The sequence below is a fragment of the Pteropus vampyrus genome, unplaced genomic scaffold (assembly GCF_000151845.1).
Source record: "Pteropus vampyrus isolate Shadow unplaced genomic scaffold, Pvam_2.0 Scaffold1390, whole genome shotgun sequence".
NCBI lineage: Eukaryota > Metazoa > Chordata > Mammalia > Chiroptera > Pteropodidae > Pteropus > Pteropus vampyrus.
In genome coordinates this window covers 115,527-138,727 of record NW_011890171.1, presented here as the reverse complement: position 1 = coordinate 138,727, position 23,201 = coordinate 115,527, and the positions used below count along the sequence as shown (strand labels likewise).

General features: G+C 35.5%; 1 protein-coding gene across 5 annotated transcripts in view; it reads right to left on the bottom strand.

The window, feature by feature from the left end:
• Nucleotides 1-239: 239 nt before the first annotated feature.
• UGGT1 (UDP-glucose glycoprotein glucosyltransferase 1) overlaps nt 240-23,201 on the bottom strand; it is a 117,841-nt gene continuing 94,879 nt past the window's right edge. For 2 of the 5 annotated variants that reach the window (XM_023526609.1, XM_023526610.1), the window contains exons 38-41: nt 22,218-22,332; nt 16,903-17,019; nt 16,363-16,531; nt 240-439 (exon numbers count right to left, since the gene is read on the bottom strand). In XM_023526609.1, the coding sequence (XP_023382377.1) occupies nt 384-439; nt 16,363-16,531; nt 16,903-17,019; nt 22,218-22,332 (457 nt within the window). In that variant the 3' untranslated portion in view covers nt 240-383. Of the gene's footprint in view, nt 440-10,805; nt 15,309-16,339; nt 16,532-16,902; nt 17,020-22,217; nt 22,333-23,201 lie in introns of those variants that run through there. The other 3 variants (XM_011386389.2, XM_011386388.2, XM_023526611.1) reach the window with 2 other exon arrangements.

Below are 23,201 nucleotides of genomic sequence, written 5' to 3'. Positions count from 1 at the left end.
TTTTGCTTCAAAAGGCACTGTCAAAGTGAAAGGAGAACCTACAGAATAGAAGAAAATATTTGCAAATCACATATCTAATGAGAGCCTTTTATCTAAAATGTATAAAAAACTTTTTATTCAATTTTTATAACCTATAATTTTTTTTTAAAAAAAAAGCTAAGGCATTTTTCCAAGGAAGACATTCAAATGGCCAATAAGCACATAAAAAGGTACTCAACATCATTCATTATTAAAGAAATACAAAACTTGGTGGGATATTACTTGATCAACATTAGGATGGCTATTTAAAATAAGGAAAATAAATGTTGGTGAAGATGTGGAGAAATTGTGCATTGCAGTGGGAATGTAAAATGATGTAACTTGAAAATAGCATGGCCGCTTCTTTAAAATTTAAATAGACTGATTATATGATGCATCAGTTCCACTCTGACGTATTTACCTGAAATAATCGAAAGTGGGGACTCAATCAGATACCTATACACTAATATTTATAGCAGCATTACTCATAATAGCCACAAGAAAGAAAACCCAAAAGTCTACTGACATATGATTGGATAAACAAAATGTATATACATAAAAAGGAATATTGTGTAGCCCTGTCTTTAAGTCTTTTCTTTTTTAATCTGGTATAAGTATTGCTATCCCAGCTGTTTCTTTTCATTTCCATTTTCGTGAAATATCTTTTTCCATTTCTTTACTTTCAGTGTGTGTGTGTCTTTTGATCTGAAGTGAGTCTCTTGTAGGTAGCATATATAAGGGGCTTCTAATCCATTCAGCCACCCTGTTTTTTGAATGGAGCATTTAATCCATTTGCATTTAAAGTAATTGTTCATTTTATTATTCACATTTTTGATCACTTTTTTCTTTTTTTTTATAGATGTTCTTTAAAATTTCTTGTAATATTGGTTTGATGGTTGATGAACTCCTTTAACTATTTTTTTTTTTTTTTTGGTCTGGGAAGCTCTTTATCTGTGCTTTGAGTCCAAATGATAGCTTTACTGGGTAGAGTAATTTTGGTTGTAACTACTTTCATTTGATTTGAATATTTCATGCCAATCCCTTCTGGCCTGCAAAGTTTCTGTTGAAAAATCAACTGACAGTCTTAGGGGAGGTCCTTTGTAGGTGACTGTTTTACACTCGCTGCTTTTAAGATTCTATCTTAACCTTTAGCATTTTAATTACAATGTGTCTTGGTGTGGGCCTCTTTAGGTTCATCTTGTTTGGGACTCTGTACTTCCTGGGCTTCTATGTCTATTTACTTCCTCAAATCGTTGATTTGATCTTCTGCTTTATTGAATCTACAGTTCGTTCCCTCTAATGTAGTCTTCATTTCAGTTATTGTATTCTTCATTTTTGACTGGTTCTTTTTTTTTTTAATCTCCATTTTTATGTTTCCTATCTCTTTGTTGAAGTTCTCACTGAGACCACTGAGCATCCTTATACCCAGTGTTTTGAACTCTGAATCTAGTACATTGTATCTTCATTTTGTTCAGTTCTTCTTCTGGAGCTTTGTTCTGTTTTTTCATTTGGCACATCTTTGTCTCCTCATTTTGGCTGCCTCTCTGTGTTTGTTTCTATGTATTAGGTAGAGCTGCTATGTCTCCTAGTCTTAGTAGAGTGGCCTTATGTAGTAGGTATCCAGTGGGTCCTAGCAGTGGTCTCGCTGGTGACCTGAGTTGGGTACCCCTGTGTGTCCATTGTATGGGTTGTGTGTGCTCTCATACTGTAGTTAAGCCTCTGTTGTTGTTGGCACATCAATGCGAGGAATTGACTTTTAGGCTGACTGGCTGTAAGGAGTAGCCATGACTAGAATGAAAGTGCTGTTGTGCAGGGGCTGGTGATACAGAGCAAGATTCACTTAAGCAGGGCTCTGGTGCCTGCCAAGTCTTCCTTTTTGGCATATTGTTTGTGGAGGTTGTTTGGTGCTCTGGTGTAGTCTGAAGATGGCCACCAGGTGTGTTGATTCTGGGGCCTCTTGGGAGAAACTGGTGCAGGCCAAGGTCGGCTGTTGCCTGTGCCCTGTCCAGGGCCACATGGTATAAGCTACAAAGTGATCTGCAAATTGTTGCCACTTAAGCTGGGCTTGGAGGTACCTGGTGGAAGCTAAGTTTCAAACTGAGGCTGGCTGCCACTAGTGCTTGGGGCTGCTTAGCAAGAGATAGAGGGCATGTCAAGGCCAGATGCTGCTTTTTGAGGTTACAAACTTTTGAGAGATTTTAGAAAAGTCCATGGCATGAGCCAAGACAGGCCATTTGGATGGAAAAGCCACTGGAAGTTGCTGGAGTGGACCTACAAGTTGAATGGGGCAGGGTCTCAGGGAATCATCAGGGAGGATGAATAGTGTTAGCCCGGCTAATGGAGATTCAGATATGGTGGCTTCCTGTGCATGCAGTTTTGTTGAGGGGAAGGCTCAATGAAGTAACAATGCTTTTGCCAGCACTTTTGTCTAGGAGAAAGCTGCCCTTCCAGCCCTTACTCCAAAGCCAGACAATTTAGTTCCACTCCAAATATCCCTTGTGCCTTTTGAGCTACTTCCCAGCACTGGAGCTCAGAGTGAGTGAGTCTGGCAGCGAGTGAGTCCATGCATAGGCCCTTTGAGAGGGATGCTTGGGACTCTAGCAGCCCTCAGTCTCACTCAGCCACAGTCTCCAATGGTTTTCACAGCCAGAAGTTATGGGGACTTCTTTTCCTGGCACTGAAACCCCAGGCTGGGGAGTCTGGTGTGAAGCTAGGACCCCTCACTTTTTAGGGGAGACCTCTACAGTCAAGATATCCCTTGCAATTTTTAACTGCCACACATGGGTGTAGGACCAGCCAATTTCACATCTCAGTTCCTCCTACCAGTCTCCACGTGGCTTCTTTGTATCCTTAGGTGTAGGACTTCTGTTGAGCTAGATTTCAGGCAGCTCTCAATAATAGTTTAGTTTAGTAGTTTAGTTGTAACTTTATGTGGTCTGGGAGGAGGCAAGCACGGCATTTTTCTACTCTGCCATCTTGACTGCAAGTCCCCCTCTCTTGCCCATTTTTTAAGTGGATTTTTGTTTGCTTGTTTTCTGTTTTGTTTTTGCCATTGAGTTGTAGAAGTATTATGCTGTTCTGTGGATTGTCTTTTCATTCCCTTGATAGTGTACTTTGGTACATAAGCTTTTAAAATTTTGATGAAATCCAACTTATTTTTTCTTTTGTTACTGTGCTTTGGTATCATAACTAAAAAATCATCATTTACTTGGTACGATTCAACTTCATTCTGCATGTAGCTATGCAATTGTCTCAGCTACAATTTTTGAAAACATTGCCTTTACCCCCATTGAATTATTTTTACACCCTGTCAAAAATCAGTTAACTATACATGTATTGGTTTATTTCTAGTCTCTCTATTCTATATCATCAATCTGTGTCTCTGTCTTTATGCTAGTGCCACATTGTTTTAATTATCATAACTTCACAGTAAGTTTTAAAATTGAGACATGTGTGGCCTTCAACTTTGTTCTTCATTATCGAGATTGCTTTGGCTATTCAGAGTCCCTTCAAATTCCATGTTAATATTAGGATGTTTTTCTATTTTTGCAAAAAAAAAAAAAAAAGTCAGTGGAGTTTAGGTAAAAATTGCATTAAATCTGTGGATAAATTTGGGAAGTACTGTCAATAGTAAATTTCCTAATACATCAATGCAATTTGTCTTTCCATTTATTTAGGTCTTTTAAAATTTCTTTCAGCAATATTTTGTAGTTTTCAGTGTACAATACTTTTCCTCCTTGGTCAAGTTTATTCCTAAGAATTTTATTATTTTTGATGCTATGTAAATTGTATTCTTAATCTTAATACTTTATGGATTGTTTATTGCCGGTGGATAGAAATACAACTGATTTTGTGTCAATTTTATATCTTACAACATTGCTAAATTCAACTTTGTAGCTTCTTTAGCATTCTCTACATATCAAGTCATCTGTGAACAGATAACTTCCTTTTCGTTTCCAATTTGGATAACTTTTTTTTTTTTTCCTTGACTAATTGCTCTGGCTAGAACTGCAGTACTATGTTGAATAGTGGCAAAAGTGGGCATCCTCATCTTGTTTCTGATCTTAGGGGAACTTTTCAGTCTCTCACCATTATGATATTAACTGTGGGTTTTTCATATGTGGCTTTTACCATATAAAGAACATTCTCTTCTATTCCTAGTTTGTTGAGTCTTTTTTATCATAAAAGTGGTTGGATTTTTTTTTTTTTTTTTGCATCAGTCAAGATGATCATGTGGTTTTTTTCCTTCATTCTATTAATGTAGTATATTATAATGAGTAATTTTCATGTTAACCCATACTTGCTCTGGGGATAAATATCACTTGCTCATGATGAATTATCCTTTTAATATACTGGAATTTCATTTGATTGCATTTTGTTGAGGGTTTTTGCTTCTATATTCATGAGTGATACTGGCCTCTATTTTTCTTGTAGTGTCTTTATCTGGTGTAAAAGGTAATGCTACCCTTTGGTGTCAGGGTAATGATAGCTTCACAGGATGAGTTAAGAAGTGTTTCTTCCCCTTCATTTTTTGTGGAAGAGTTTGAGATGAATTAGTTTTTGTTTATCTTACATCGTTGATAGAATTTACCAGTGAAGTCTTCTGGTCCTGGGCTTTCTTTGTTGGGAGACTTTTTATTACTGATTTAATCTCCTTACTTGTTATAGGTCTAGTCTTATTTTCTATTTCTTCTTGAGTTGGTTTTGGTAATTTGTGAGTTTAAAGAAATTTGTCCATTTAATCGTGGTTGTTCAACTTGTTGGCATGCAATTTTTCATAGCATTCTTTTATAATCCACTATATTTCTGTAAAATCAGTAGTAATGTCCCCACTTTTATTTCTGGTTTTAATTGAGTGTCTGTCTGTCTCTGTCTCCCTCTTCTCCCCACCCCCATCAATCTAAGGATTGGTTATTTTTGTTGATATTTTCAAAGAACCAACTTTCAGTGTAACTGATTATCTCTATTGTTTTTCAACTCTCATTTGCCTCTGCTTTAATCTTTATTTCCTTTCCTCTGCTTGTTTGGGTTTACTTTCCTCTTCTTTTTCTAGTTCCATCAGATTTAATTAGATTATTAATTTGAGATTACTTCTAATGTAAATTTATTGCTATTTTTCCTTAGCTCTGTATCTTATAAATTTTGAAATGCTGTTTTTCATTTTTATCCATCTCAAAAATTTTTTTAAATTACCCTTGTGATTTTTTTTCTTGGACCCGTTGGTTAAGAGTGTTGTTTAATTTTGGTGAAATTCATTATTGTGATACTATGCATTTCAGTCTTTTGAATTTCACTAAGAATTGTCTTTGTAGACTTAACCTATCATATGTCCTGGAGAGTATTCCATGCGCATTTGAGAAGAATATTTTGTGAAGTGTGAAGTGTCCTGTTTATGTCTGTTAGGTCTAATTAATTTACAATGTGGTTCAAGTCCTCTGCACTCATTAATCTTCTGGCTGATCTATCAATTTTTGAAAATGGGTATTAAAGTGTCTAACTATTATTGCAGAACTGTATGTCTCTCTTCAATTCTACTTTTGCTTCATATATTTTGAGGCCCTCTTGTTCTGTATGTACAAGTGTATCATTGTTATATCTTCTTGCTGGATTGAACCTTTTGTCAATATACAATGTCTTTCGTCTCAAACTTTTTTGAATTTAAGTCTGTTTTATCAAACAATAATATAGTCACTGTAGCTCCCTTTTGGTTATTATTTGTGTGGTTATTATTTCTATCCCTTTAGTTTCAATCTTTGTGTCTTTATCTGAAGCGAGTTTCTTATTAACAACATATAGATGGTTTCCCCCCCGCCTTCAATTTGCCAATCTCTGAATTTTAACAGGAGGGTTTAACCCATTTACATGTAAATATTCCTAAAAAATGATTTATTTCTGTCATTTAGCTATTTGGTTTATGCCATACAATTTGTTCAATTCCTCCATTACTGAATTATTTAAATTTTTGAAGTGTGTTGGTTTAATTCTTTTTTTTTCTTTTCTGAATTTTTTTCAATTAAAAATTATTGGGGTGACATTGATTAAAACCAAGTAAGTTTCAAGTGTACAACTGAACAGTATGTCATATATAATGTATGTGTGTGTGTGTTGCATTGTGTGTTCACCACCCAAAGTTAAATTTCCTTCCATCACCAAATATTTGATCCCTTTTACCCCTATCTCCCCCACTTCTCTCTGGTAAGTATCCATGAGTCTGTTTGTTATTTGTTTTGTTCGTATCCATGAGTCTGTTTGTCATTTGTTTTGTTGCTTTCAGTTTTATATCCCACATATGAGTGAAATCATATGGTTTTCAACTTTTTCTGACTTATTTTGCTTAGCATAATTATCTGAAGATCCATCCATGTTGTTACAAACGGCAGTACTTCATCTTTTCTCATGTATCACGTCTTCGTTACCCAATCATCTATCGCAGGACACTTTGGTTTCTTCCATGTCCTGACCACCATGAATAATGCTGCTATGAACAGCAGGGTGCATATATCCTTGCAGATAAATGTTTTCAGTTTGGGGGGATATTTTCAAATTATTTTCTCAGTGGTTACCTTAAGAATTACAATTAACATCTTAAACTTATATAATAACCTAGTCTGAATGATAGTGACTTTAGTATACACCTCTGTCCTTATTATTTTGTCACAAATAATATCTGTACATATTTTGTGCTCATTAACATAAATTTCTAATTATTGTTTTATATATTTGCCTTTTATATCTTCTGATAGATGACACCAGAGTAAGCCACTGCTACTGAGGGTCAAAACCAAGGCAAGTATCTGTGCCAGTTCCTCAGGCATCACTAGACCAGCACGAATGCACAAATCCAAGTATTTTGAGGACAAGGTCACCACTGCCCACCCTGGCACCAGCTAGTTGCTCCAAGAACATAGGCTGCTGTACCCACAACTGGGGCAGTAATGAGGAATGGGGTGTGGTTCTTGGTCTGTGCATGTCCCTCACAGATCAGAAACAGCTACCTTTTTAAGTGTCCAGACATGTTCCACAAGTTCCAAAATTATTTATTACAATTGTTCTTTCCAGCTTAGTGGTTGACTCAATGGAGTGAATGACCCCAGGTCCTTGACCTTTATAGTCTGCCATTTTGCATGTTTTCACTCCTGCTTGATGCATTTTTAAGTAATATCATTAAGTGCAAACGTATTTAGGATTGTTAATGTCTTCTTGATTTATTGACTTTTTCATTATAGGATGTCCTTTTTCTTCTGGTAACACGCATACTGAAGTTCACTCTTTCTGATATTAACATAGCCACACCAGTTTTATTAGTGTTTGTGTGGCATATTTCTGAATTTCAACCTACGTATTTCTATTTAGTGTGCATATCTCATAAATTGCTTTTTAAAATACAATTTGAAAATCTCAGCCTTTTAATGAGTGTTTAAGACCATTAATATATAATGCAAATATTGATTTTTTTCAGTTTAAAGTCCATTCGTTGGTTTACTATTTATCTCTCTGTACTTGTTCCTTTAGTCTTTCTTTCCTATTCCCATTGGATTAATGGAGTTTATGGTTTTTTTTTAAATTAAAAAAATTAAGCATTCCATTACTATCTTTTTTTTTTTTTTTTTTTTTTTGGTCTGTAACTATTTTTTTAAGTGGTTGCTCTAGGGAAAACAATATGTTTTCTAAGCTTATCACAGTTTATCTTGCATTACTATCATACCAATTCACATTTAATGTAAGAACTTTATAACTCCCATCCCTAGTGCAATTGTTATATATTTTACTTCTACCTATGTTATAAACCCCAAAATATATGTGTAGGTGTCATTTTTGTTTTAAACAATCAATAGCTTCTTAAAGAAAAAATATATTTACCCACATATTTACTATTTCCAGTGCTCTTCATTCCTTTCTAAAGATTTGAATTTCTATCTGGCAATATTTCCCTTGTAGCCTGAAGAACTATGATTTTTAATAGTCCAGGTCTACTTACAATGAATTCTCTCAGCATTCAGTTACTCTGAAATTATTTCATTTTCATTTTTGAAGAATATGTCCCCTACATATAGAATGTTGACAGCTTTTCCTTCTTTCAGCACTTTAAAAAATGTTATTCTGCTTCATCTGTTCTCTTACTTTCCTAATGAAAAGTTAGCACTGGACTAGATTGAGACAATGTGTGGCCTTATTTATATTTATCCTGCTTTTCAGGGGTGAGGTGGCATTTAGTGAGGCCAGATACAGATCAAGAGAGAGAAACCAGGAGAGTTTTACAGTTTTGTTGTATCCACAGTTCACGCCATGCAGGCCCACTCAGAAGCACTAGGGTTGGTCATGAAAAAGTAGGTGAGGTAGGAATTGTGGGCAAAATGGGTGAGGCATGGTAAGGAGACTTAAGACTGGCTCACTGAGTAGTTCCAGTGAGCTCTGGGGCATAGGAGCTGTCTCTGGTTGTCTGGTATCTGGCATTGGGCAATTAGGGTGGGTACGTAGTAGCCCAGAGCATAAGAATCCAATAAGTGAGGTGGTTGAGGGTGTAGATTTCATCAGCTGCTCAATATAACTCAGTGCGCTTAAGTCAGGGCCTCAAAGCTGGGTGAAGATGGCATTTTAAAGAAACTATGTTACAGGGAGTCGGCTGGGTTTCTTGGACCCATGAGTTGATATTTTTCATCATACTTTGAAAATTTGGGGCCACTTCTCTAAATATTTTCTCCTCTTCTTCTAGGACTCCATTTAACATATTTGTTATATGGCTTGAGACTGCGTCACAGGTTATTTCATCTCTGTTCATTTATTTTTCAATCTTTTTTTCCCCCGCTTTGCTCTTCAATTTGAATTTCTTTTAACCTATCTTCGAGTTTACTGATCCTTTCTTCTGCAGTGTTTAATCTTTTAAGCCCTCTCATGAAATTAGTTTTCAAAAATTTCATCTCTGCTAAAATTCTCTACATCTTCATCCTTTGCATATATCTTTACCTATAGATTCTTTAACATATTTATAATCTTAAAATTCTTATTCAATAGTTTTAACATCTTGGTTGTCTGTGGGTCTTTTTCTTTTTTTCTTGGTTATATCATATATTCCTGTTTTTTCTTCTGTCTCCTGATTTGTGATTGTATGCTAGACATTCTCAATGACACATTATAGAGACTCTGGATTCAGTTATTTTTTTTTCCCCATGAAAACTGTTGGGTTTTGTTTTAGTAGGCAATTAAGTTACTAGTGGATTGCCTTGATTCTTTAAAGGCTTGATTTTAGGCTTTATTACAGTGGGTCTATTTTAGTTTTGTCCTTAGTCCTAAGGCCTAGACCTGAGTTTTGAGATGTGGTTCTAATCCTAAGGTTGTATGGCCCTTTAGGTTTTCCATGGAAAGCCCAAAATATTTACCAAGCTTCTCTAATTTCGTAAGACATACATTCCAAACTTTCCTACCTTAGCAACAGACACCTGCTGAAATCCCTACTAAGGTTTATCCAGCCTTTCAACTGTTACTTTCTGTTGAACCTCTTGGAATCCTGCCTTGTTCATACATAATTTAAGGAATCCGTCTAGGATTTCAGGGGAGTATATAAGGCAAATTCAAGGCTCTGTGGCTTCCTCCTTTCTGGGATTTCCCCTTTCTAATTTCCAGTTTCTCAGACAGCCCCAAACTCTGATTCAGCTCCTCATCCCAGTTAATACTGCCACTTTTTTATTCTCTGTGGGCCACATGAGGAATAGTCATCTAAATGCAATCTCATCCAATGTGTTCTCTTCAGTGCTTGAGCCTCCTCCAGTTTTTGCCAATCTCTAGTCACTTTCCAGTGCATTTCAAAAATGTATATAATTATTGATAACAGGGTTAGTTTAATACAAGGTGCTCTTGCCATTACTGGACGCCAGGCTGTAATCAGTTGTATAGATGTTATTTAAGATAAAATAAAATCCAACTTCCTTTCATTTCTTCAACTGGTTACACAACTGTGTTCACTTGGAAAACCTATCAAGGTACATGTTTATGTAATTGTGTTTACATGTGTTGTTAAGTCAATAAAAAGTTTATTACAAGAAAAAGACAATTTCATGTTTGTACCCAGTTTAAAATCCCTCAGGGGCTTTCTTGTGGCCCTGCAATCAAACTCAGAACCCCTCTTTGGGGCTTCTCTCCTGCCTATGACTCTGGCTACACAAGCTCACTTGCAACTCCCTAAATGAGATACACTAGATTTTGTTCCTCCCTCTATCCTAACCTCCCTCACCCTATCTGAATAATTCCTACTTATTTCTCAGGCTTCAATTTAAGCATCACCTCCTTGTAGAAGCTTTTCCTGACCATCACATTCCACTCTGACTACACTTTAGGTGCCCTCTATTGTGTTCTCACAGCCACAGGTCCCCTTTTTAAACCTCCACCTCAGCACTAATCACACTAGCTTGCAGTGTCCAATGAGAATCAGAATAGCATGAACCATATTACCAACTCCAAATGTGGTCCCAGAGTAGGAGCTCAGAGATTCTGCAAAATGAACAAAATTCATGCTATCCTTCCTGTTATTATTAACGTTGCTGGTGCAGCTTGTCTGCCAGATCCTGCCTGGGGCAGTTTTCGAAGGCTGGGGATTTAAGAGAGGCATGGGTGCCATCCTGAGACTCCAGAGAACTGGCTGCAACTGGACCCAGCTCCATCACCAGATAAGACGTTCAGGAAAAGCTCTCCTTCCTGTCTGGGCCTGCATCTCTGTCAGATGAAGGGGTGAAACTTTGAGTTCTAACAATCTACCCTTCCTAAACATATATGCTGAATGACTGACCAGGCAGTTTTAAAGAAGAGGAGAAGTTTATTGTGTTGAGCAGACCTTATTTTCATTACAGTACCAGGAAATTCATTCTCAGTTCATTTTTGGTGCAGAGGGCTCTGCAAACATTTGGAGACCCAATTCTCAAGCAAGGGCAGCACCTGGACCTATCTTGCATTTAATGGAACAGAATTACAGTAAAATAGTTTTTTTTATAAAGGAGGTTTTTTTTTACACAGTTTCTTTAAAATTCTAACATTTTTCTTCATTTTTCCATGTTTAACTTGTTATTACCAAGTTATAACTAATTGGAAAACATGGTTACTTGATCAACTTTTTCTCAAACTGCTGACTTTAGGTTAACGTATTCTAATACTTTCGTTTTGAAGAGGAATTATGCCCATTTTTCTGGAAATCTAGATCGTGACAACTAAGTCAATGTATAAATTACAGATAGAATGAAGGCCTTAGCTCATATCCTAACCTGTATCCTACTTATACCTTCCACATTTGGCTTCTGTGTTGCTAAGTAATTGAGAAAGACTCAGGAGATGGCCTCCTGCTTGCAAAATCATTACCATGAAGTTTAAACTTTATGGACTACTTCTGGAAAGCATGCAGCTGCTTAAAGCTGATTTTGTGGTTTGTGTTTATAAACTGTCAACCTACCCAAAGGGGGAGAGATCCTCTACTCAGTGCACTGACTCACTATCGCCCAGAAGTGTCCTTTCTGTACTAGATCGAGAGATCAAAGACCAAATAATGAAAAAGAAATTGGTATCTTCCAGATACTTTGAAATATCAATGACAACCTGAGTTAATGAGTCTAATTTGCTTGAATTCAATCACGTAATTACCAAAATCCCGATTAAGAGCTTTCCTCACTAAATCAAGGCAGGAAAAACATGAATTTAAATAAAAAATATTATACCATTAAACTAGACAACAGCTATATTTAAGTGGATGAACTCTAATCATCCCACAAAAACATTCCCATAAAATCAAATATTTAAGAAAACTAATTATTAAAATTGCATGACAATGTAATATACACTTAAATAACTTTGCAGACAATGCACTTTCCATTTGTATTACCAAGAGAAAGTTTCCATTAGGTGGCTTTACCAAAACATTTACACTGTCATAAAATTTGATACGATAGTCCTAACATTTTTTTCAGAAAAAATGCACTAGGTATTCCTGTGTAACCCTTGAGTTGAATTATTTTTTTAAATCATCCATGGCAATTTTAGAAAAGGACTGCTTTCAAGTACCCAAATTTAACTTACAGGGGACACACTGGGGAAGAGGAATCATTTTATACTCATTGCTATGAGGGTAGTGTCTAACCTGTCCCAAATCATGGTGTCAGTAAAGTAGAATTCCCTCTACAGGAAACTGGATTTCCTTCCTCCCTATCGCCAGGGCCAGTCTCTTTCAAAAACTGCACTGCCATCCCTAGCTTTCAGCCCTTCATCCAGAGACTCAGCCCCTGCATCCAGATAAAAGTTGTTCATTCAGGCAGAGCTTTAACAAGGCTCAGAACATGAGGACTTAAAGGACAGCAGAGTAAAATAAGCTCCATTCTTGGAAACTTTTTAGTATATGTAAAATCTTTGCTCTCCCAAGAGCTTAGTTCACATAGTATGTGGGCTTACCATGATGCATGCACACTTAGCATGTAGGCAAGCACGTTTGTTTCAACTTGAAATGCCACATTTTGACAGATTCAACACTTTATCAATCTTATGGAAAAAGAACATGCCATCATTCTCAGTGTGGTAGTATTGAGTACAGTTTTAAAACAAAACATAGGCATATGTCCCCACAGCTCTAGCTGCAGGCTGTGTACACAGGTTTTGATCTCAATCAAATACCACTGTTCATAGAACAAAAAGTCACACTGTTCCATGTCATTCTAACGTCACATTATTTCATATCACTCTGGCACTGATTCAGAAAGAAAATTTTCCATTACGGCATGATGAGAGAAAAAAATCTATTACATACAAATGGTGGTTAAAAACAATACACTGTGAACATTTTTCAGAAGCTTGATTGTTTCAATACAATCAATTCTTGCTTCTTGGGGAAAAAAATCTCTCCTATCTTTCCAGTGACAATTTGCTTTCATACAGTAGAGACAACAGACAAAGCTGACCAAGACCAAATTTCAGTGGTAACATCGTTTCCTAGGGCATTAGAGGTTCATTTTGAAAGATGCTTATGTCACATGAACCAAGAATCACTGGCAGGAGGAAGGCCCTAGGCCATTTCAGAAGCAAGCTGGGTCTTGCATATTTAGATTCACCTAGTAATAAGACTTATGTTTAGGGTGGTGATGGATAAGGGGCAATGAGGACACACACACACATACTACATGGAGAACAGATTTCACACTATACCTTCCTTAAATGGAATATACATAAGAGATGGAGAGAAAGAAATGGGAGAAAGGTGATTTGGTTCATGTTCCAAGGGACTCAGCATTTAAAAATCACATCCCAGTGACTTTAGTAATTTCTTATGCAATCTCCCAGAAAATGCACTGGGGAAATGCACAAGTCTATGATTGTACACAGAAGGTGGCAGCAGCAGAAGCCCCTCTAAAGGCTTAATTAAATCTAAGATGAAGCTGAACAAATGTTTTTTACTTACTGGTTCTATCCCTTCAGCTGCTCTGACCCAGTGAGGGGCAAGGTAGCAGGAACTCATGCCTCTGTTAACAGCAATAATTCTGAGGGATATTTCTCTCTTGGATCGATTTATTTAAAAATCTTTTGAGCTCCTCCCTCCCCAATTTTTAATGCAATCAAAGAAGCAAACTCAAAAGCTTCTTCAGACAGCTTGAGAGACTAAGTTAACTTTTGTATGTGAATATGGAAAAAATAAATTACTTGATACTTGTCACAGACTTTCATTTTTTAAAAAGATTGTAAATTATTGTGCTACCTGGCTTAGAAGAGGACTTAGCTGTCCATCTGCATCCCTCCTCACATTTTTTAAAAGCAGTCAAATATGAGACACAAATTGTTTGCTTTGGAAGGAGGCGCCATCCATGGGCGTGCTCTTGCTGTCCCTGCAGCTGGGAACGATGAGGGAAAGACCTGGAGCCTCATAACCACACAGGCCCACAACACACCAGGACTCCTCATGGGAGCCTACCAGCACTGTCCATTCACTAGGCTGCTCCAGAAGGCCGTACTGAGCTGCTGAAGTAAAGCCACAAAAAGCAATGACTAACGGGCTTATGTGGCTTCAAGATGCAACTATGAAGAGTCAGAAAAGGTAGAGCGCTGGCAATTGCAAACCAAAGACAACCCAATCCAAAGCACTAAACTAAAAGGAATATGGAACAGTGTATTTAACAAAAACAAAAACCAACCCCACGCCCCACCCCCCACCCCAAAAAACACCATGAATTACACAGTCAAAACCCCTCCTGGTCTCAGACCTGAGAATCTTTTGTAGAGAAAAGTCAAAGCCAAATTCCCCTGGGTCTGAGAGAGAGAAAATCCTACAAAGGAAAGGGAAATTTCGAGAAGGTAACCTTCCTGAGGGAGCCCTGAGCCTCCACGATGGGTCACTAGAGGGATTACTATGGCTGTATCCAGTAAGGAAATCAATCATGACATTTCTTTAGAAAGTGGAAAGAAAAAGTGAATGCTTTCACAAATACAAAACTGTTTACAAAATAATTACCTAAAAAGTTCACTGAGGTTGGGTGGAGAATGAGAATAATGTTTTCATTTCAAATTAGTCACAATGGTACTGATAGTTTATAAAAGAGAATGGCCAATTTCTGGTCTTCCTCACCTCCTCCAACACTCCAGAGCCCTCTTACCCCTGATGTTATCCCCGTCCTCACCCCAACCCGCCCCTATCCTGTCCCCAAATTAATTTGCCCCAAGCCAACCCCGAAGACACATAATTGTTAGCTGGTTCTCAATTCAACAATGAACTTACGCTGGGGAAAAGAATGCAGGAAGGACACAGGAGTACACTGGCATAAACCTCAAGGTGTGTGGACATTGGACAAAGCTCCTGCCGGCCTAACTCAGGGTGGCACCTGAACCACAGTGCAGGATGCAGACTAAGCTCTTTTGCCAGTCAACTGAGGTGAGGAAGAACATGTGGTTCTGGCTGGTCGGCTGCTGCAGCAGTGTGACACCCATGCGCTCTTGGGTGGGGGCACACAGGACGCGTTTTCCTCCTCTTGCTTTTGCCATTTTCCTTTTTGGTTAGAAGACTGCTCTTTACAGAGTCCCCAAAAAAATCAACCACCGATATTTCTCTGAGGTAAGAATCCAAAAGAGTCTTAACTTCAAAGATCCAGAGCTTGCCAGTGTGCAGGAGTCAAAAGCAAATGTTCAGAATCAGAAGGCACGCACACCTGCCCAGCCTGTTCACCAGCAGTTGTATAGACAGATCAGAAAAAACTAGCATTTAATATAAAAAGTGTTTTTCAAATGGTGTAATTTCCTATCCTTCTCTGAAGATCATAATTCTTCACGTTTCTGAGGTCCTATGGAAAAAGAGACTAATTGAAAAAAATGGACTGTCTTCAAGTTCCATATTTACAGACTGGGCATTTTCTAGTACTAGTACTAGAACTAGTAATAACCTATTATTTGTGCCCACACCTCCAATTATCTTTTTTTTTAATTTTTTAGGAATGTTGGTTTGGTGTGTTTGTATTATATTTTGAAAGTAAAAAAATAAAAATTAAAAAAACATTTTTATTTTTATAAACACTGAAACTAGTTCTATATCCCTACCCAATGTAAACTGTTTTCAAAGTACAGTATTTACTTCCAGTAAAATGCACACTTTTAGTTAGGATTCTTCTTTTTTCACTTAATAACATATAAATATTTTCCTGTGTAGCAGTGTAGCTCACTTATCATTCTCTATTTTTGGACATTTAAACTGTTTTTAATACTTTTGATTTATATATATTAGTAAAATAAATTTCTCCATATATAACTTTTTTCTTGTTTAATTATTTAAGGTAAATTCTTGAGAGGAATTATTAAAAGTATAAACATTTTAATGGCTCCTGATGACAGATTTACTGCTTTCTAACAAGGATTGTTCTAATATACAAAGGAAGGTAAACCCAGAACAGTTTCATCGCCAATTCCCCAACAAAGGGCATTATCAGTATGTGTACTTTTTCTATGTAGTATACATTAATGATAGATTCCTTTTATCTGTTTCCTCAAATTCATTTATTATTGGTGTTCTCCTCTTATTTGAACAGTATGTCTTCATTCGTTGCCCATTTATCTATGGACATTCTTGAGGTTTTACTTATGAATTTGAATTAATTTTTTTTTATGGTGAATCTCCAACCTTTCAGTGTGATATTTAATACTATGATATAGTCTTCAGGATGTTTAAGTGAATTACTCAAAATCCATGGTCTGTAATTATTTTAAAACTAGTTTTGAGCTGAAAAAATGTTAAAATCCAGAGCCCAGCTTATTAATAGTTTACAAAAGGTCACTTTTGTATTGCAACAAACAGAAATCAGAACCACAAAGGTGTATTTACCAAAAGCCAACATTTGTCCTCACCTTCTCGGCGTGGCTCTTTTGTCACCTTCTCCTTATACAGTGCTCCTGTTTCTTTCTCCTTCTGAAAGCGGATCTGTAGCTGTTTGATCTCTTGGTCATAGACTTGCCACTCTGGGACAATTCGAACGGCTGCTTCTAGCTTGGGCTCTTTGGTCATTGGATTATTACACTGTGAAAACCAAAATAACATACTTCAGCTGAGCTGAAGAAAGGGCATTATATAGAATTCAAAGATGTTTCTGTTCTTGGATGACAGGTCCAAACTGGACAAAAAGAACAATATGGAGGAGCCAAATGATATATTAGCAGAAGTAAAAGTAATACTCTCACTGATTGTAAATAGTGAACATAGCCCCATCAGACACTAAAGGATTTGGTTTCTCCTGCAAGCAGAAAAGAGATCTGCTTACTGTAAGATGTTCTGCAGTCCCTAAACTATACAACTGTAGAGCAAGAGTAAATAGGAACCTGTGCATTAATAATTATCTAATCATACATCACTCTGGAATAAGGCACAGAAAAGAACCACAGATAGCTTACCAGATCAATCGTTTTTGCCCTTTTTTTGGAGGCGTCATCACACCATGTTTCACACCAAAGCCATTCTTGAGGGAGTGATTTAATTGGCACCTGATGGATCATGTTATTGGGCAAATCCTGTTTGGCAAAAAAATAAAACACAACAACCAAAAGTTCTGGGGGAAATTTAAATAAACACATAGCAAATTACATAACACATACCAATCACAAATTTTAGAACTAAAAGGGTCTTTACCAAAAACCTTAGAAAAGCTAAAATACTTATTTATGGTGTTTTTAAAATCCACAAGTTTAGATGATCCATAAAACATCTACACATAATAAGCACCTGAAAACCTTTAGTTTAAAATTCACAATAACCTGTACCTAGACTACCCACCATGAGGGCAATTCTAAGAAAAATACTACTCCTTTTTGAAAGTTGACTAAAAATAGAGTATATTTCTTATATTTCGCAGTTTTACTTAAAGGTAGCTCTGAATCCACCCTTCCTGAGGCCTGATCCCAAATGGATTAAGCCCACATGTTTTCTAGACAAGTGTACTCTATGATTTGAAGCTTTTTTTCCCCAAGAAATTTTTTGAGTTTGATACAATAAAATGTTCCATTGTCCTAAGACACAAACAACCAATATAATCCAGCAATTCCACTTCTGGGTTTATATACAAAAGAATCGGAAGCAAGGACTCAAAACAGGTACTTGTACACCAATGTTCAAAGAAGCATTATTCACAATAGTCAAAAGATGGAAATAAGCCAGATGTCCATCAACAGATGAATGGATAAATAAAATATGGTACAGACATACAATGGAATATTATTTAATCTTACAGGAAGAAAATTATGATATATGCTACAACATGGATGAAACTTGAAAACATGCTAGGTGAAATAAGCCAGACACAAAGGAAAAATATTGTATGACTCCAAAAATATTTAGAATAGGCAAATTCATATGGACAGAAGATAGAACAGAGGTTATCAGGGACTGGGGGGAGGTGAAAGAGGGGTTTTTGTTTAATGTGTATAGAGTTCCTAACTGGGATGATGACAAAGTTTTGGAGATGGACAGTGGCACAACACTGTAAATGCACTTAATGTCACTCAACTGTACACTTAAACATTATTAAAATGGTAAATTTTACATTATGTATATTTTACCACAATTAAAAATAATAATAAAGGTAAAATAAAGACATTTTCAGACAACAAAAACTGAAGAAAAACTGTTATTAGTGAACTCACACTGAGGGAAATTAAAGGATATTCTTCAGGCAGATGGAAAATGACCCATACAGAAGCCCAGAAATGCAGGGAAGAATGCAGAGTAACCAAAAGGGTACCTATGTGAGTATATCTAAATCTAAATAGATACTGACTGTACTAAACAAGAATAATAACTTCTTCTGAGGTTTAAAGTGTAGAGCGATCTAAAATATACAGCAATAGGGCATTTAAGTTGGGATGAGGATAAATGGAGTTGAGGAATTCTAGAGCAGGGACTGCAGCAAGGAGCATGCTAGGAATGCAGATTCTCAGGCCCAACTGCATACTTACTGAACCGGCCTGGGTGAATGGGGCCCAGAAATTAATGCTTTAGTAAGTTCTCTGGGTGATTCTTTTATATATACTAAAATTTGAGAAGCACTGTTCTGATGTTTTCACACTGTGTGGTAGATGGGTAAAAGATGCCGATTAATATTAGCCTTTGCAAAATCAGAAATGCATACTATAATTGCTAGGATAATCATTAAAAGAACTGTAAAAAAGCATTAGCTTAAGCTAATAGAGAGAAAATAAAATTAGAAAAAACTCTCAATCAATCTGAAAAACTGATTAAGGAGAAAAAAGAAACAGAACATGTGGAGTAAGCAGCAGTAGTTTAGAAAAGCCATTTATCGATAATTATATTAACTATAAATGGACTAAACATTCAAATTAAATGACTGTCACATCAAATAAAAAAAAAGGAGCTATTTGTAAGAAACAGAACTAAAATGTAAGGATAGAGAAAGAAAATAAAAGGATTAAAAATTATCATGTAACACTAACCAAAAGGAAAACTTGTACAGCTGCACTAATATTAGATGAAACACACTTTAAGGTCCAAAAAGAAAAAAAAAAAAAAAAAGGTATTACCAGAGGTAATAAAAGGTTAATTTGTCTGAAATATATATATAACATCTAAATTTTTAGCCACTTAATAAGTCTCAAAATACATAAAGCAAATTTGACAAAACCAAAAATAAGAAAGATTTCACAGTACAGAAAAAGATTTTTAACAAATCACCTCCAGTGATTAATAAAAAAAAAAGCAGACAAAAAAACACATAATAACGTTACTAAACTTGATATAATAAGCATATATAGAAGAATATTACACCTAACTGCAGGACAAAAAACTAGATGAAATGTTTAAAAAAACTAACCATATCTGGGTCAAAAAGCAAGTTTAAATAAACTTTGAATTCCTGAAATCACACAGAATACATTCTCAGATCACAGAACAAATAAGCCAGAAATTAACAACAAAAATATAACTGGAAAATCCCCATGTATTTGCAATTACTTCTAAATAACTCATGAGTTAAAAGACTAAAAATAATGAACTAAAAAACTATTTCAAGAAATAAGGAAAAAAATCAACAAATTAAATAAAGTAAAAGAAACCATAAGGAACAGAAATTAGTGAAATAGAAAAGAAACACTATAGTCAAAATGAAAAACATTAAAAGCTGGTTCTTTGAAAAGACTAATAAAACTGATTAATTCTTGGGGAGTTGATCAAGGGGAAAAAAAGAGAAAGCACAAATAAACAATGCCAGGAATTAAAACAAGGTTGGGGGAGAAGAAATCAGTACAGATCCTACAGACTTAAAAAGATAAGTGGTGTGATGGAAACATTCTGGCTCTTGACATTTTTCAAAACTGATTAAAAAGTGCACTTAAGATCTGACATGTACTTAAACGTGTCACTGTATGTAAATTATATCTCAAAAAATGAAAAGATAATACAACTTAGTGACAATATATGTTAGGAAATTTAGATGCAACTTAACAAAAATAGTGATAAATGAATAGAGAATGTCAGCAGTCCCATACCTCTTAAAGGAATTGGAGTCATAACTGAAACACAAAGAAATCTCTATGTGGTTACTCTAGTGAATTCTACCAAACATTTTAGAAAGAAATATGGCCAATCTTACACAAACCAATTACAGGTAAATGAAAAAGAACAAAACCTAACTCATTTCATTAAGCCAACATAGCCTTGATGCCAAAACCTGATAGGGATATTATAAGCCAGTGTCATACAAAAACATAAATGCAAAATTCTTAAACAAATACTAGCATAAAGAATCCAGGAATATATAAAAAAGGATAATAAATCATGATATTATATTTTAGAAATTATATTATGTAATTAACTATATTACAGAATAAAAGAAAAATCATACATCTCAGCAGATGTCAAAAATGTATAAAATTTAACACAAGAGATTAAAAAAAGAGTAGCAAACTAGGAATAAAAGGAATTTCCTTAATCTGAATGAGAAGTATTGACAAAACAACTATAGCAAACATAATACTTAGTGGTGAAATGCTGAAAACTTTCCTTTTGATTCAAGAATGTCCACTATCGACATTTCTACAGAACAATGTGGAAGCCTTAGCAAATAAAGCAAGAAAAATAAATCTTAAAAAATGTAAGATTGGAAAAGAAAAAGTAAAACTGTCATTACTTGTAGATAATATGATTATGTATACAGAAAATCCAAAAGTGTATACAGATTGGCAAGGTAGCTGAATACAACAATGAACAAATATCAACTGTAATTATAGATACCAGTTATAAAAAACAAAAGTTTTTAAAAGTAACTCTAACAAAGATGTACAGGATCTCTACAAAGAAAGTTACATTACTGAGTGAAATTCAACACAACCCAGATAGAAAATCCTAGCAAGTATTTTTTCCTCCTGAACTTGACAAAAAAATAGGAAATGATGGTTGCAAATCCTATCTCTCTAATAATTACATTAAGTGTAAATGGATTAAACTCTCCAATTGAAAGCCACATGAGATGCCAGCTCACACCTACCAAATTAACAGACTGACAATCAGTATTGTTCAAAACATAAAGCAACAGGAATTCTTATATGGCCAATTGCAGTATAAATTAAAACTAGTTTGGAAAACTGTTTGGAATTATTTAGTAAAGATAAAGATACACAAATCTGATGATCAAGCAATTGTACTGGTAGTTGTACACGCAATTGAAATATATGTACATGTGTACCAAGACATGTGCATGAATGATCACAGCTACATTATCCACAAAAGAGAGAAATGGAAAACAACCCAAATGTAGAATAGATAAAACAAGTATCACTACACACAACAAAATGGATGAATGTTACAAACATAAATGCTGAACGAAAAAAGTCAGACTTGAAAGACCTCATCTTTTATGATTCCACTGAGATAGAAAGAAAAAAAAAACAGGCAAAACTTAACTACAGTTTTTAAGAATACATGTTTAAGCAGTAATTCTATACAGAAAAGCAATGTGATGATTACCACAAAAGTCAGGATGCTGGATACTTTTGTTAGAGAAGAGTGGCTTCTGGATAACAGCAATGTTCCTTGAACTGGGTGGTGGTATGTGGACATTTGCTTTGTGGTCATTCACTGATGCATATGAATATGTATATATTTGTATATTTTTGTTTTGTATAGTTTTCTTCATAGGTACTAGGCTATATGTCACAATAAAGGTTTAAAACTGTTTACAGCAGACTTTAGCAAAACAAAATATGTGTAACTAAAACATTTAAACTATAATCTCACCTCTGAAAAATGTTTAGTATTAATAAAATGTGGTTCAGCTAAACTTAAAAAAATCATAATTTCTGACACAAAAAAAAGGGATATTGTGATACTATACTGTATACTGTGAATGCTGAGGTAGTTAGCTCCTAAAAGAAAAGAAACAAAGTGACCTAGTAGGCAGAGAAACAAATTTAGCAGATTAGCTTGGGGACAAAATGAAAAGATATAGTAATGGTTCAGGGAGGCAGCATTCTCTATCTCTCTTCCCAAGCCAACATCAGGCCTATGACATTTTTTACTAGTATGTTTTCTCCTGAGGACAGATAAAAATGTCACATACACACATACAAAATTCCTTTCAATGAAGAAACAAAACACTGTCCCAATGAAAGAGAGAACTAAGCAGCAAATAATACTTCATTTTCTGACACAATATTGTATACTCATCACTGAACGTGTTAACCAAAAGAAAATAGCCACTTACTTGATCAAGATTTGAAAGGCTGTTAGGATCCTGACTCAAACCTTGGTACTGTCCTCTGAGTCTGTCACCAGCAGCTATTTTCCTAAACTTCTTCAGATCAACAACATACAGTGCACTGGATAAAGAAGATCCATTTGTTATAACCATGGGTTATGGCAGAAAAAATAACTCCACTGAACAATGGAAAAGGTCATCACTAGGCAATCATTCTGGTTTCTCCCTGAAAAGGTAAGCTGAGGCCCTATGGTGGAGCAGAGGGTCAGTATGTGCTACTTCAAAGATAGCTAAGAAAGTTCCTACAAACCCCATATTCTGCCACTGCAGGCTCAGTTTGTCACTGTTTCTTATTTAATTGCCTTCTGAAGGAAATAATCTCTGACAAATGATTTCTAGCAAAACTTAGCATATTAGGAAATAAAAGCTTTAGAAACTGCTAAATAACCATTAGTCAAAGATATCCTGATGATGTCAAATGTTGCAGGAAAACAAACAAACAGTGTTATTATTCTTTTGGACCAATAAAACTGAAATCACCATACCCCAACATTTATCTCTGTATATGCTGCTTCCTACAGGTCCCCCTACCCTCCAAATCTTCCAAATTACAATTTGACCAGAGAAGATAATGTTCATTAGAAAAGCAACAAATGCATACATAGTTTGACCTAGGAGTTATGCTTCTAGGAATTTATCCTGGAGCTAAACAATGTATTTAGTTATTCACTGCAACACTGTATGTCATAGCAAACGACAATAAATATAACATTTATACTCCAATAATATGTAGATGTATAAAGGAATAAGGTCTCTGTGTACCTATTAATATAAATAACAAGATCTACTAGAGATATTAAGTTAAAAAAAGTATGGCACAAAACTGTAAATAGAATGGTATATTTTGTATAAAAAAATTCATCATATTGTGTATAAAAAATAATTCATAGCTGTTTATGTAAGAATTAAGAAACCCTAGAAGGACACAGA